Genomic DNA, 15,505 nt, shown 5'->3' on the forward strand with positions numbered 1-15,505 from the left:
TGTATTTGACAAATTCATTATTCATTAAGTTTTACGTTATAGGTTCATGTATGTTTTAAAACAAAAAATGTCATTCTTTCAAGAACCTATAACGTAAAACTTAATGTATAATGAATTTGTCAAATACATTTCCTTTGTAACTCAAAACTTATGAATAATGAATTTGTCAAATACATTTCCTTTGTAACTCAAAACTTATGAATAATGAATTTGTCAAATTCATTTCCTTTGTAACTCAAAACTTTAAGTGATGCATTTGTTTCAAAACTAATTGAAACATAACTCGAAAAAATCTTTAACCGATGTATTTATTTCAAAATTTATTGAAACATAAAATCAACGGTATTGAGTTTGTCAGACATGTAGCAACTCCAGTGACACCGATAATCTCTTCTACAACCACATGAAATTCCTCGCAGACGAATTCATTTCTCTTCAAAGGATACAACTTGCAATACTTTAACTTCTGTGGGACCCTTATTTGTCAAATCCTTTAAACCCAAAAAGTAACAGTAACACTGAATCAAATGATTTGGCGTTCCATATAACGTTTTCAGACATGAATTGTCCAATGCCACAGAACCCTTCTACTGAATAGCCATATTTCTATATAATTGCAGTTGCATCATGCCCTGCAATTTGGATGCCACTAAAACTGAAAGAGGGAAAAAAGGACAAACATAAGTACAATTAATTGTGATGATACATACATGAAGAGACTCAAATAAAAGAAGAGATTCTTCAGTCAGCAATTGAGCAGTGATGTTTGTTATACACAATCATCTTTGTCAAATTCAACTACACATCTATTTAATGAGGATATGGTTTCAAAGTTTGAATATTGGTCCTACTTTGCTAGATCAGAAAACTCAAATCGTGTTCAACTAGGGATACTTGCTTTTACCTCTTTTCATTGCTAACATCACATTTCATGTTTTACTTCTTTTCTTTTACAAAAGATAGTAACCGTTAAGTGGTGGATTCAATTCCTTGGAGAGCTTCATTCTTACGCCACTCAATTTCCCTCTGCAGTGCTCTAGCTTCCTTCACTTGGGTACCAACATTTTCTACTTCAGCTTGTGCAATCCTATGGGCAGATCTATATATTTGTTCATCATATTTTAAGCACTTCTCATGTTGTTCAATAAGAAAAACCTCTGGTTCCAATCTGCGAATAAGAATTTTTTCATCTTCTATTTGTATCTTCAAGTCTTCTTTTTTCTTCTTAACCATTTCCTGTTTTGCTAGAGACTGTTCTACTTCTTTTTCAATATTATTTGCACGAAGAACAGCATCTAAACCTTTCTTCTCCAAATTTGAAGCATAACACATATCTCCTTTCTCTCTTTGCAATGAGTAAATCATATTTATAAGCAATCAAGTTCTTGACATCTTTGTAAAATGAATCATAATCATAACCGATCCAATTCAATGTGGAGAAAGCAGAATTGGCAAAATTAACCACGTCATTCACACTAGTTGTTTTCTCAGAAGTGAGATAAGACACTAATAGACATTGGACTTCATCAGTGATCACTTTTTTCAATTGTTCATCCATTTGGCTTTGGTAAGAATATCCATTTGTACTAGAACGTGTTTCTTTTGGTCTCTCCAGTCTTAATAAAGGATTTAGATTGAACTTTTTGTCTCTTTGTTCTTTCTCTTCATCACAAGGAATTACCAAAGGCCTATCACTGGTTGATCCCAATGGTGGCTCAGGAGGTGGGGGGACTAGCTCTGAAGCACTTGTGCTCATTGAAACTCGCTCACAAACATTTCCATTTGATGGCACAGGAAGTGGGGGAACTGCTGGAGCATTTATTGGTGCTCTCTAACTAACGTATCTTTCAACACCTTCTTTAACTTTACCGTGCCGTCGCCGTTGAAGCAGATGCCGGCGACAGGTAAGTACGTTGCTCCATCTCTCTCCCTTAGTCTCTCCCTTCCCCTGCGTTCTCTTTGACGTGACTGGTCAGTCTCTGTGAAGTAGACGCCAGCGGCTAAACAGCACCAGCGATAGGTAGGCACACTTCTCTCTCCCTCTTTTTCTTGGTCTCCCTCTCTTTCCCCCTCTCTCCCTTCCCCCTCCCTCCCTCTCTCCCCTCTCTACTTGTAACACCCCGAAAATTGGTCCCGGAGCGTCACACGGTGCTTGAGGCTACGAGTAGCCCCAAGCTAACCCTTTGAGTCATTTTCATTTAGTTCAACACAAATCAACGGGGTTTCCATAAATAACCCTCAAAAATCAACAAAGTAATCGTCATCCAAGAATAAAAGAATTTTAGAAAGATAACAAAATACGACTTATTAGTCAACTCTCAACATCTACACTAGTCTGACAAGCCTCTAAGAAAATCAATAAAACCAGCGAGCCATTAAGACATGCCCCAACTAACTCATACTCAGTTTTCAAATGTAAACAATTCCATGAAACTAACATTAGACATCACGTCCTCGGAACATGAGGACTCAGCACAACAGAGGATGTAGAACAGCGTGCCCGAAGAATCACTGTCAAACTTGAAACTGAGCACCTGAACCTCCATTCCGAGAAAATGCAGCCCACATTCGAAAATGTGGGTCAGTACCATGGAAAGGAATCGAGTATATGGGGGTGTATGCAGTTGTATAAACATCATCATCATAAATATTTATAAGAAATATGCAGGATGTATTAAAGACGTACATAGCCCGAAAAAAATCATCATAATCATGAGAGGATGAAATAAGTATAATAACACATGTGAGTCATCATATAATTTGTCAATCACTTTCAGTTCATCAAGAATATCAATTCTCCTAATGTAAATATCATTTAAATATTTTGAAAGAATAACTTTCACAATTCCACTTTCAAATCACTTCACCGTTCACCATAGACACAAGGAAACACACACACTGGGAGATCCTATAACCGACATAAACCATGTGAGCCACATGGATTCCAACGTCCAAACCACATTGGGGAGAGTCTTCCTATCCTTTCCATCAGAGTAGGACTTCCAATATCAATCCAAAAACACTAGTGATCACTATATAAATCAGCCTCAGGCTCACTCCTACGGGGGTACGTAGTTCTAGGGAAGTAAGGTCACTTTATACCTCCCAGTCGGTGCTAAAGATTTCTCCCGGACTTAGCTCAGATCATTTCAAAGACAATCCACAACAAAACAATTTTAGTAATATATAAATATACATCGCGAGCCATCATGCTTCCCATCTATCAAAATTAACCACGTTGTGGATTTCTTTCACACTCGAGTTCAAAACAACTCCATTAAGACCAAAAGGTCAAATCATTCAAAATATCTCAAATATTCAACATCAACGTGCTTATAACACACACTTTCTCAAAAAAACACAATTTTCAATGGGGATTTACGACTCAAATATCAAAATCATGATAAATATCATTCAAGATTCATGCTTTATATCACCACACATGTAAATTCATCTTTCAAAATCATAAACATCAAGATTTCATAATAATCATTATAAGATATGGGTTCATGCTTCAAATTCATAAAAATCAAATAAAAATCATGCCTTTGTAAAAAAGAAAATTACTTTTGGGAACAAGAACGAAAGAGAGTTCTTGTTGAAAAACCCCACATACCTTGAATGATGAACTTTAGATCGATACTTGTTTTTGAGATGTTAATTGTGCCTTTGAATGATGGATCTTGGAGTTCTTAAACTAGGAACTTGGAATCTTGAATAAATTTGCAGAATTAATGGTGAACTTTGGAGGTTCTTGAAGTTGGATGTAGGAGCTTAGGGCTTTATTTTTTAGGGAATTTGATGAAATATAACATGTAATGCTTCAAATAGGCTTTAGTATAGGGGTTGGATGGATTTTGGGTGAGGGGAAATGACCAAAAAGCCCCTAAAAATCAAATAATTCTCGAATCTGTCCTTTGATAGTCTGAAGTAGATCAACCATAACATTTTACTCTGATATCCAAATTGGATGAAAATAATTTCATTAGAAAGAAGACTCTCATATATTTTCTTTGATATATAGTATCACACCCATATCATTGTGTAGAAGGAGTTATGATTGTTTGAAATTGACCCAAAAATTCACTTTTGATAGGATGAAGTAGATCGACCATAACTTTTTGCTCCGATAGACAAATTGGATGAAACAAATTTCATCGAAAAGAGGACTCGTAGAGCTTTCCGTTGATATATAGTAGATCACCCAGATCATTATGTACAAGAATTTATGATCATTTAAAGTTGGAACAAAAATACACCAGGCCTCAGTATTTTTTTTCCTGTACGTTTTACTGTTCACTACTATTTACGGTTTGATCGGAATGTTCATAACTCGTCGCTCGGGTGTCCATTTTGGATGATCCACATATCGTTGGAAAGATTATTCGATACTCTACGTAATGGTGGGTCATAATTTAAGACATTCCACACAAAAAATTTATAGTTCATTCTAGAAGATAGAACCCAACACGTTTACATACAAAATTTCAACGAAAATTTTTTTGGGGTATTACACTACTGTTAGTAGATTTGCGAAGGCAACAACTTGCTGGTTGCTGGTCCATAATCGGATTCGACGAACTGGTTCGACTGGTTCGACAGACGTCGGTGGTGAAGGCGGCGGATCCAGAAAATCCAGGTGGGGGTCGCTACCAGATATCGCAACTTCTTTCCAGATTAGAGCCAACGAATTTTTGGTAAAGTGATTCCAGCGACCCAATTTGTCGGGTTCTAGCACAACAAGCAAGAGCAGATTACATGATATACATATTTCGGTGACTTCTAACCCTTGAACTTTATTTTATCGTGCAATTTTTTGATATTTTCATCGCCTATAATTTGCATGGGATTTCTATCTGTTATTTGGATTTCTAGTAGTTGTTGTTCTTAAAATTTGGATATAGTGTGTGCTTTGAGGGTGTCTTTATTGTCTTGCTGTTTTTGAACCTCTTATGTTGCTTCATATTATTTATCATACTATCTCCTGTATCTTGACTTACGTTTCTGCTGTAGTATATTCGTTACTTACACCGCTCCTTATTATTTGTTTGGCTGTCCTTGGTGCCAGGCCATTAGTGTGCTCTATTTTTCTTACTGTTAGTTTTGTCCTTACCTTGGTTTTGGTTTTTCTCCCTATTTAAGTTTAGTTTTGTTTCTTGATTATTTCTTCTACTTTGTGTGAGCCTTGTATTTCCTGCTGTTGTTTTGTTAATACCATTGTTTATATTTTCTTATATTTTCTTGTAGTAGTGGCTATGGGCATTGATGGTTGGATAGGATCATGTTCGAGGGGGTTGAGGCGGGGGAAGAGAAAAGGGCGGGGGTGGGAAGGAGGCCAAGGTTTGGCCTCAGGGGCGGTAGAGGAAGACGTATTGACAGAGTTGGTAGGTTAAAGGTTGGGTCTTGGAATATAGGGACTCTTCAGGGTAATTCCATAGAGCTTGTGAAGATTCTTAGAAAGAAGAGGATTAATATTGTGTGTGTTCAAGAGACCAAATGGGTATGGTCTAAGGCTATGGATGTGGATGGTTACAAGCTTTGGTACTCTGGGAGCGAGAGGCATAGGAATAGAGTTGGCATCTTAGTGGATAAAGAGCTTAGAGGTCAAGTAGTAGAGGTAAAGAGAATCAGCGATAGGTTGATGACTATTAAGTTGGTCATTGGAGGGGTTTACCCTGAACATGTGTAGTGCTTATGCACCATAAGTGGGCTTGGATGGGGAGGAGAAGATGCGGTTTTGGGAGGCTTTGGATGAGGTGGTGAGAGGCGTGCCTAGCTCGGAGAAGATTGTTGTAGCAGGAGATTTCAATGGGCACATCAGGGCATTACCGGAAGGCCTTGGTGATATGTATGGTGGTTTTGGTTTTGGGGAAAGAAATGAAGAGGGGGATACTCTATTGGATTTTGTGAGGTCCTTTGGGCTGGTGGTGGTGAACTCGGGCTTCCCGAAGAAGGACGATCACCTGATCACCTTTTGAAGCGCGATAGACAAGACCCAGATTGACTTTTTGTTGCTTAGGAAAGGGGATAGGGTGTTGTGTAAGGACTGTAAGGTCATCCTAAGTGAGAATCTTTCAACCCAGCATAGGCTCTTGGTTATGTATTTAGGTATAAAAAAGGATAGAAAGAGAAGGGGTGAGGAGTGTAGACCTAGAATTAAGTGAGGCGACTTGACGCCAGTTAATGCATGGGAGATAGGGGAGAAGTTGGCGGTAATGGGGGTGTGGAAGTGTAGGGGGGACATGAATAGTATGTGGGATAGGGTGTCTAGGTGCATCAGGGAGAATGCTAGTGAGGTATTAGGTGTTTCTAGGGGTCGAGCCAGGCATCATCGGGGGGATTGGTAGTAGAATGAAGAGGTTAAGAAGAAAGTGGAGACTAATAAAAGGGCGTATGCTAAGTTGGTTGAGAGTAAGGATGAAGAAGAGAAACGGGTAAACAGGAAAGAGTACAAGTTAGCTAGGAAGAAGGCTAAGTTAGCAGCTACGGCAGCTAAGACGGTAATATTTGAGAGCTTGTATGTAAGATTACAGGAGAAAGGAGGGGAAAAAAAGTTGTTTAGACTCGCTAAGGCTAGGGAGAGAAAGGGTCGTGACCTCAATTAGGTGAAGTGCATTAAGGGGGAGGATGGTACAATGTTGGTGGAGGACGGCCACATTAAGAATAGATGGCAGTTGTATTTTCATAGGCTCTTGAATGACGAAGGGGATAGAGCTATTATGTTAGGGAAGCTGGAGCATTTAGAGGAGTGTCGGGATTTTAATTATTATAGACGTTTTAAGGAAGAGGAGGTTGGAGAGGCTATTCGCAGGATGCGAAAAGGTAAGGCGACGGGGCCTGATGAGATACCTGTGGATTTTTGGAAGTTTTCTGGCGAGGCTGATTTAAGGTGGTTGACTGGATTGTTTAACAAAATTTTCAAGACGACGAAAAAGCCCGAGGCTTGGAGGTGGAGTACTATGATCCCTCTTTATAAAAACAAGGGTGACATTCAGAGCTGCAATAACAATAGGGGTATTAAGTTATTGAGTCACTCTATGAAGATTTGGGAGAAGTGGTCGAGGTGAGGCTGAGACGGATAGTGTCTATTTCGGAGAACCAATTTGGATTTATGCCTGGCCACTCGACAACGGAGGAAATTTACCTGGTACGGAGGCTGGTAGAACAGTATAGGGAAAGAAAGAAGGACCTGCATATGGTGTTTATCAACTTGGAAAAGGCATACGACAAAGTTCCCAAGGAGGTGCTTTGGAGATGCTTAGAGGTGAGTGGAGTCCCGGTGGCATATATCAGAGCAATTAAGGACACGTATGATGGAGCTAAAACTCATGTGAGGACGGCGGGAGGAGACTCAAAGCATTTCACTATCTTGACAGGATTGCATCAGGGATCTACTCCTAGTCCCTTTTTGTTTGCTTTGGTGATGGATGTGTTGACGCGGTGTATTCAAGGAGAGGTGCCTTGGTGTATACTTTTTGCAGATGATGTAGTTTTGATTGATGAGATGCATGGGGGTATGAATGATAAATTAGAGGTGTGGAGATAAACTCTTGAGTCTAAAGGGTTCAGGTTGAGTAGGAGCAAGACGGAGTATTTGGAATGCAAGTTTATGACGTGAGGCTGGAGAATGAGGTGGTAATGAAGTTGGAATCGCAGGTGGTATGTAAGATGGATAGTTTTAAGTATCTGGGGTCTGTGATTCAGGGTAACGGTGAGATTGACGAGGATGTCTCGTACCGTATTGGGATGGGATAGATGAAATGGAAGCTCGCTTCGGGGGTGTTGTGTGATAAGAAGGTGCCGCCCAAGCTTAAAGACAAATTCTACAGGGTGGCAGTCCGTCCGGCCATGTTGTATGGAGCGGAGTGTTGTCCAGTTAAGAACTCCCACATTCAAAAAATGAAGTTGGCGGAAATGTGGATGTTGCGTTGGATGTGTAGGCTGACTAGGGGGGATAGAGTTCGGAATTATACTATTAGGGAGAAGGTTGGTGTGACACCAGTGGAGATTAAGATGCGGGAAGTCCGATTGAGATGGTTCGAACACGTGATGATGAGGGGCATGGATGCCCCGGTTCGTAGGTGTGAGAGGCTAGCTTTGGATGGTTTTAGGCAGGGTAAGGGTAGGCCGAAGAAGTACTGGGGAGAGGTGATTAGGCAGGACATGGAGTAGTTACAGCTCACTAAGGACATGACCCTAGATAGGAAGATCTGGAGGACGAGAATTAGGGCAGAAGGCTAGGGTCAGTTTGGGTCTCTAGGGTAGGGAATTACTTGGTGGGGGTATTATTCTTTTTCTGATACCTTGTTTCATGCTTTATTACGAATCTGTTTACTTTTCTCTGTTTACTATTACTTGTGGGTGTCGTATTTATGTTATGCCATCTTGTTCCATGCTTTACTATGAATTTGTTTAGTATTCCGTGTCCTGAGCCGGGGGTCTATCGGAAACTGCCTTTCTACTTCTTTAGAGATAGAGGTATGGACTGCGTACATCTTACCCTCCCCAGACCTCACTATGTAGGAATACACTGGGTTTGTTGTTGTTGTCACATTAACAGTGTTAACTGCTCAGTTTAAGATACTAAAAGAAACAATGAGATGGAGCAACAAAGCTGTTAACAGAGCTACTATAATCTTGTAAAGGCTTCAGCTTTTTGATGTTTCACTGATGGTATTGTGCTACCCAGTCCAAAATGCTAAATTCCAATTCACATAATTGGCAAATGTAAAGTTTATATAGTGTATATTCATTAAACAGCTAACAATCTCAGATTGTTGAAGACGACTCACCTCAAAAAATAAATAAGAGCTAAGAGTAAATAATGTTCTCTGTGCCCTCCAAGGGTGACCATTGCCACGTTCTACAGGTTGAGGAATGGCATCACAAAAAATGAAGCTGAGATCTCAGGAAGCTCTATATCTTAAATTACATGGCCTTTTAGCAGGAAATTCTATATTGGAGTTCTTCTCTGCCATTATCATAAGGGTGGGAAACATGACTTTAATTTTAGTGATTGAAGGCAAAAGGATGATTGAAAATGATTTGTGGACTGCAAAAATGGTGATGAAAGACAAATGAAATTCTGCGGTTCAGTTTGTGCAAAATAAAAAAAAAAACGAAATAGCATTATAGCACCCGTACAATGATATATTGAACTTTCATCATTTATATACATCATACTAACACTGCTAATTCCTAAACATGATGGGGTCATCTATATGAGCCCTCGCTGATCATGTTTCTCTATTTCAAAAGTTCATCTCATGAACTTTTATCATTCATATAGGAACGTATAAATTGGTGAATTACTTTAATAGTAACCCCCACAGAGAAAAAAGGAAAAGAAACCTTGACCAAAAGAGAACTTTACTTTACTAGATTTAAAATCATTAATCATGACTCAAAAACACGGAGCGGGGGAAGGAGTCGTCTCACCATCTGATCTCTGTTTCCGAGGGCGTCCTGGGCGACCTTGTAAAGGTCGCAAGGCTAGACTGCCTGTTGCTGCCACGGATGAATTCAACATCAACAATATAGAAAGATATAGTTTAAAAAATTGGAAGAAGTAAAGGAAAAAGATATATGCTTAACAGTTAAAACTTAACAAAGCTTTAGCTTAAGAAGATTGGGATGTTATAAAAGTTAGAACTTCTTCAAAAATTACTAAACCTTTAATAAAAAAAAGATGTAAGCTTTGTGTTGGAACTTATTGAACACTTACAAAATCTTAATTCTAGTTAAAAATATTTTACGCTTTAAGTTAGAACTTAAAGAAAATAGAGCTGACAGTTGACCGAACGCACTTTCCTGTGGTCTCAACTATTTCATACTCTCTTAATTGCCCCCTTTTCCTGTTAATATCTACGCTTCATTAAACCAAAAATCAGTTTGATGCATCATTCCTAAGACAAGTTGGGGACGGCTATAAGATCTCCCACAGATCATATTTCTCTGTTTAGGTTCATACGTTTGTCGTTTATAAAGGGATTCATGTTCATGAAAATGGTTCTTTGGATTCTACCTAGTATCTTTTTTTAATCTTGGGGGTAACCACTGTAAATTATCGTTAACAAACAAAACAAATACACCTAAAGAGCACTCAATCTCCTAATCACCTTCTAGGAAGGATACTAAGAGAGTTAAGCCTCCTACAGAGCTCTAGTTACACAAAATCTCTACAGCCAACTCGATTAGTATTTACCTTGCTAGATAGCTTAATTACCTCAAGTCTGTCAACAAATTCCTTCTTATTCTGTGTCGCCGCTGTATCTGTAGTTTAATGCCGTTAAACTGTTTCCAATTTCTCGCTCTCCAAACCTGGAATATCACTGCTCCACACAATGTAGCAATAAGTTCCTCGTGAAATTGTTGCTGGTGCTTCCTCCTAAGACTAAGTTCTTTTTTAAATTTCTGATGTGTATATATAAACTTTGAATTCCCTAAACACAAGACTAGAGGTTGACTCGTGGTTTAGGAAATAAAAGTTCACCTTGAGACCCCTTCGTGAAAATTATGATGATAAAAATTCACCTTGAGACCCCTTAGTGAAAATCATATATCATCACTGCCCAAACAACGGGGTGAAACCCCCCACCCCCACCCCCTTCCAAGAAAATAGAGAATGTTACTACTCATGAACTTAGATACAAAATCATAAAGCAAAAAGTAGCTAGCTCACCATCTGCTCTCTGTTTCGGAGGGCGACCTGGGCCACGTCGTGAACCTTGGCCACGTCCATCGGGACGGTAATAGTTAGGAACAAAGGGATTTAGGGGAACTCTTTGTCTTAGACTACACCTCTTAACAGGAAGAACTGCATCACCGGCACCACGAATAGTCGTTTCACCAGCTTCTCTTTGATCATGATCTTGCCTGAATGTATCAACTATACTGATTCCCTCAGCTACCGTCTTGTCCAAAGATTTTGTAAATCCAGATTGTAAATCCATTGTTGCTTTCATCTCCTGCTTAAAAAAATATGGTGGTGTTTTATTTTCCATTGTTGTAATTGTTTCCATCTGCTCTTAAATGGTTTTTTCTTTTTCAATTAAAAAAAAAGATAGTACTAATAGACAGAAAGGTTAGAGATGGTGGAAAGGTGGAAGTGATGACAAAATATTAATTGTTGGGATTTTCTTACAGTGAGTTATGTCTGTTGCACAAAAATAGAAAGCAGGTGCAGAAGAAAAGTGTGGGAAAGCAAGTAGGATTTTGAGAATTTTGAATTTTTATCTCATACCCGTCTATTTCTTTTTAGTTGTTACAGTTTACTTTTTAAGGGTTAAACCACATAAACTTTGATTAAAATTTTATAATATAAAAAATCTTATTGATGATGGTTCGATTCCCTCACAATGTAATCTCCTTCCCTTATGAAAAATATTACAATTTATAATACTCTCGTATAGTTTTGAATAATTTTATTTTAAAAGATCGAATTTATCTAATCTAATTTAAGTTTAAAAATTAGTTTAATTAACTTTCGATAAATGAAACATGATAATTAAAAAGAACGAAAGGAGTATAGTTGATTAATCTTACATTTATTTTGATCGCCCATATCAAACGTATATGATATGATTATAAAATATTTTGGATAAAATTATCATGTAGTACAACTCCATTGTAGATATGTTCTTTGTATTTTAAACACAAATATTATTTGAATCGTATTTCGTTTTGAAGTATATTTGTAACTAAGTTTATAAAAATAGAATGTTAAATGAAGTATTACTAATAGAGGTGTCAAATCAAAATACTACAAATAAATATTAATTGAGAGTAATGAGTAGTAGCTTTTTTAGCACCATTTCCATAAAAGAAAGGGACCTGGGTAAAGGAAAATAACAAATTTTGGATATTAAGTTTCTTCGACAACTATTGCATGAAATAAGAAACTTTTATGAACTCGACTATTCATTGAATTTTTTCCAAGTTAATGAAAAGTCCCCAGTCTCCCAAGTTGAAAACTAGGTGTTTGAATTTTTTTTTTTAAATACTACTTCCTCCATTTCAAAATATTTACCCTTTTTTACCAGACACTTGGGAGTTTGGGCCACAAGTGACAAAAGAGTTTTAAAATGAGGTGTAGGTGACATAAGTCTTAATAATTGAGTAGAGGTGACAATTACGTAATTATGGTTTAAGAAAGTTTGAAAATTTTTAAAATAACCCACAAGTTTTTAAATTTACACTTTGATTCAAATGTTAGTTAATATATAACGGGAAACGAAGGAAAAAAAAGGCGTCGTTTTCTCTCTCCTCATCGATGGTTATTTTCTCTCTCTTCGCAATATTTGTTGTTCATTGTTGCTGCTGCTTTATTCATCACCTTTTGATTAATTATCATCATCTTATACTTCATTATCAACTTCATATTCTTCTTGTTGACCATTGTTGTTGTTGTTGTTGTTACCCCAACTGCTGCTCTTTGACCAAATTCTTATGTCAAATTTTATTTCGTAAATCACTTTCAACTTTGAAATTTACTTGAGAGGAGACTTTGGTAAGTCAGATTATACTTTTTAGTTGAATCTGGGTAACTGCTAGTGTTGTTTTTACAACAATAGTTTGCACGCGAACATGAATGCAATACAAGAGCAATCTGTTTAAACAGATCCATTAACTGCGGCACCAGATAAATGTTCTGTTGTAATAGTAGACTCATGTTGGATTCATGTTTAAGGGTTCTAGGTGCCCGTAATATGATTATGAATCGAATAGATGGGTATTCTGTTGCACCAGATTAGTAATCTGTTTCAACAGATAAATAATCTGTTTCATTAGATTACTAATATTTTTAGAACAACAAAATACAGCTCCTGTCACACATAAAACCTAACAGATAACACATATGTTCTTGCTATTGATACTGGAATCAAATTATTCCTTAATTGTAGACATGTCATTCGTTAAGAAATAGAAATAGACAGCACAAAAATTAAATAAGAAATAAAAAGTCAAGTGCATCAAACATAATTTTTTATAAAACAAAAAATAATACATAGATAACAGAAAAAAAGATTAATTATTATTATCACCATTATTAACATCATTATTAATTGTATGGTCAGCCGGCCAATCTTCAAAGGGCAGCAGCAGCGCCTTCCGCAGCCTGCGAATCTCCCGCAGCATCCTTACTCTGACGGTGGCCAACTTCCAATACAGGTCATGAACCTCCTTTTGCAGTTCCCTCATGGCGTCTAGTAAAATAGCGACATCCCACATAGGATCAGCCATATCTAAAAAATACATAAGTTGACAAAACACATACGTAAACACAAAAGTAAAAAAAAGAAAGAATTCGAATGTAATGTAATACAACGTATATTTACACAAAAATCAAGAAAAAAACTTACCAGAGACAGGAAAAAACTATCAAGTCCTTGAAGAGAAAGTAGTTGAAAGTGTAACAAGAGCGAGGAATAAATAGTGTGTAGTAGAACGAACAATTGAGTAAGGAGGGACCTATTTATAGAGGATTGAACTTGAATGATTTAGGCAAAAAAGCGCAACTGTTCACCTCCATTTATTAATTACATTCTTGATTATAGTAAGAAGTTATGACTTAATTAAATTAATCAATATTATGATAAGTCATGACTTTTCAGCTTTATTATTATTAATAATATATCTGTTGCTTCAGATAAATCATCTGTTACAACAGATAAATCATCATTTGCAACAAATATATAACATGTTGCATCAGATATTATATCTGTTGCAACATATAATATATATATTTTTAAAAAAATATATATTATCTTCATGACATCCAAATTTTCTGACTTTTTAATTATATAATTTAATAAAGCAGATTTAAAGGCACAAATGTTCACATCCATTTATTAATGACATTCTTGATTACTGTAAGAAGTTATGACTTAATTAAATTAAAAAATATTGTGATAAGTCATGACTTTTTAGATTTATTATTAAAATAATTAGTTCTTTCCGGGAACTGTTTTTTTACACCAAGCTGAACAACAGATTATATATCTGTTGCATCGGATAAATCATCTGTTACAACAGATATATCATCTGTTGCAACAAATAGATAACCTGCCGCATCAGATAATATATCTGTTGCAACATATAATAAATATATATATTTTTTAAAAAATATATTATCTTCATGACATCCAAATTTTCTGACTTTTTAATTTCATAAATTAATAAAGCAGATTTAAAGGCACAACTTTTCACCTCCATTTATTAATGACATTCTTGATTACTGTAAAAAGTTATGACTTAATTAAATTAATCAATATTATGATAGGTCATGACTTTTCAGCTTGAATCTTAGCTTTTTAATTATTAAAATAATTAGTTCTTTTCACAAACCGTTTTTTTTTTACACGGAGTTGCACAACAGATTATATATCTGTTGCATCAGATAAATCATCTATTACAATAGATATATCATCCGTTGCAACAAATAGTTAATATGTTGCATCATATAATATAACTGTTGCAACATATAATATATATATATATATATATATCTTTTTTTTAAAAAAAAATTATCTTTATGACATCCAAATTTTCTGACTTTTTAATTATATAAATTAATAAAGAAGATTTAAAAACAAGAATATTTCTGGTGAGTTTTTTATGGTTTAAATTGTGTTTATCATTTATTTCCTTATTCTTTTGTGTGAAAAGAAATGAATTAATTAAATCAAGCTGGTGATGACTTAATCTTTCCGTTTCTTTAATAACCATTTTTATTAATTGAGTTATGGAAACAGATTGTATATCTGTTGCATCAGATAACCCATCTATTTCAATAGATATACCATCTGTTGCTATAAATCGATCATCTGTTTAAGGAGCTTTTTTTATTTCTTCTAATTGATTCATAAGGCACAACAGATGAGGAATTTGATGCATCAGAAGCGTTTTTTGTTTTTGTTTGTTTGTTGAATGTGCTTAGACAAAAGTCACAGTCACAACTATTCATTAACTTTTTTCTTAAAAATCATATTATATATATATTTGAATTAAATTAATCCAATGTGACTTTTTTTAAATTAAATAATCTTTATTTTAAGATTATAATATCATTTAGTTCCTTATTATTTATTTACGAACCATTTTTAGGAGAATTTCTCATCATGACCGCATCGCTAACTCCAACCGCCGACATGTTTTGAATAGGGAATAAATAGAATGATAATTAACTATTGAATAAGAATTAAAAATTCAAAATCGACCAAACCTAATCAAACCAAACCAAACATATACATGGATTTTTTTGAATCCCTTATAGGCAGATCAGATATAAAAAAGAGAAATACATACGCTAAAAGAAAGAAAAAATATAACCTAATTATTATTATTATTATTACTATTATTATTGTCAACCTGACAATTTTCATCCGGCAGCAGCAGGGCCCTCCTCATCCTTGCTCGGAAGTCGGTCAAATCCCTCTGGAGTTCATCAAACTGCCTTTGAAGTTCCTGCAAGGACTCGATATGAAACTTCTTGTACGAATCTAGA

At 36.0% G+C, this 15,505-nt stretch overlaps 1 protein-coding gene across 2 annotated transcripts; it reads right to left on the reverse strand.

Annotated features, from left to right (window-relative positions):
• Window positions 1–276: 276 nt before the first annotated feature.
• LOC107854002 lies at window positions 277–11,173 on the reverse strand. 2 transcript variants are annotated; one of them, XM_016698982.2, is made up of 4 exons: window positions 10,682–11,173; window positions 10,226–10,331; window positions 9,439–9,507; window positions 277–655 (listed from the first exon to the last, which is right to left on the reverse strand). In XM_016698982.2, the coding sequence occupies exons 1-4, from the start codon at window positions 11,019–11,021 to the stop codon at window positions 607–609; spliced, it is 564 nt and encodes a 187-aa protein (XP_016554468.1). In that variant the 5' UTR covers window positions 11,022–11,173; the 3' UTR covers window positions 277–606. The 2 variants fall into 2 exon arrangements, with proteins under 2 accessions (XP_016554468.1, XP_016554481.1); XM_016698995.2 differs by lacking the exon at window positions 10,226–10,331.
• Window positions 11,174–15,505: the final 4,332 nt, after the last annotated feature.

The sequence above is a fragment of the Capsicum annuum genome, chromosome 1, assembly GCF_002878395.1.
Source record: "Capsicum annuum cultivar UCD-10X-F1 chromosome 1, UCD10Xv1.1, whole genome shotgun sequence".
Classification (NCBI taxonomy): Eukaryota; Viridiplantae; Streptophyta; class Magnoliopsida; order Solanales; family Solanaceae; genus Capsicum; species Capsicum annuum.

Coding starts and splice junctions, on each gene's coding strand:
- LOC107854002 (XM_016698982.2), bottom strand. CDS start 11,021: ATGGAAACAATTACAACAATGGAAAATAAAACACCACCATATTTTTTT. Junction 10,332..10,681: donor TCCGAAACAGAGAGCAGATG/GTGAGCTAGCTA, acceptor TGTGTGGAGCAG/TGATATTCCAGGTTTGGAGA. Junction 656..9,438: donor TCGGAAACAGAGATCAGATG/GTGAGACGACTC, acceptor TCCCTCTTTCAG/TTTTAGTGGCATCCAAATTG.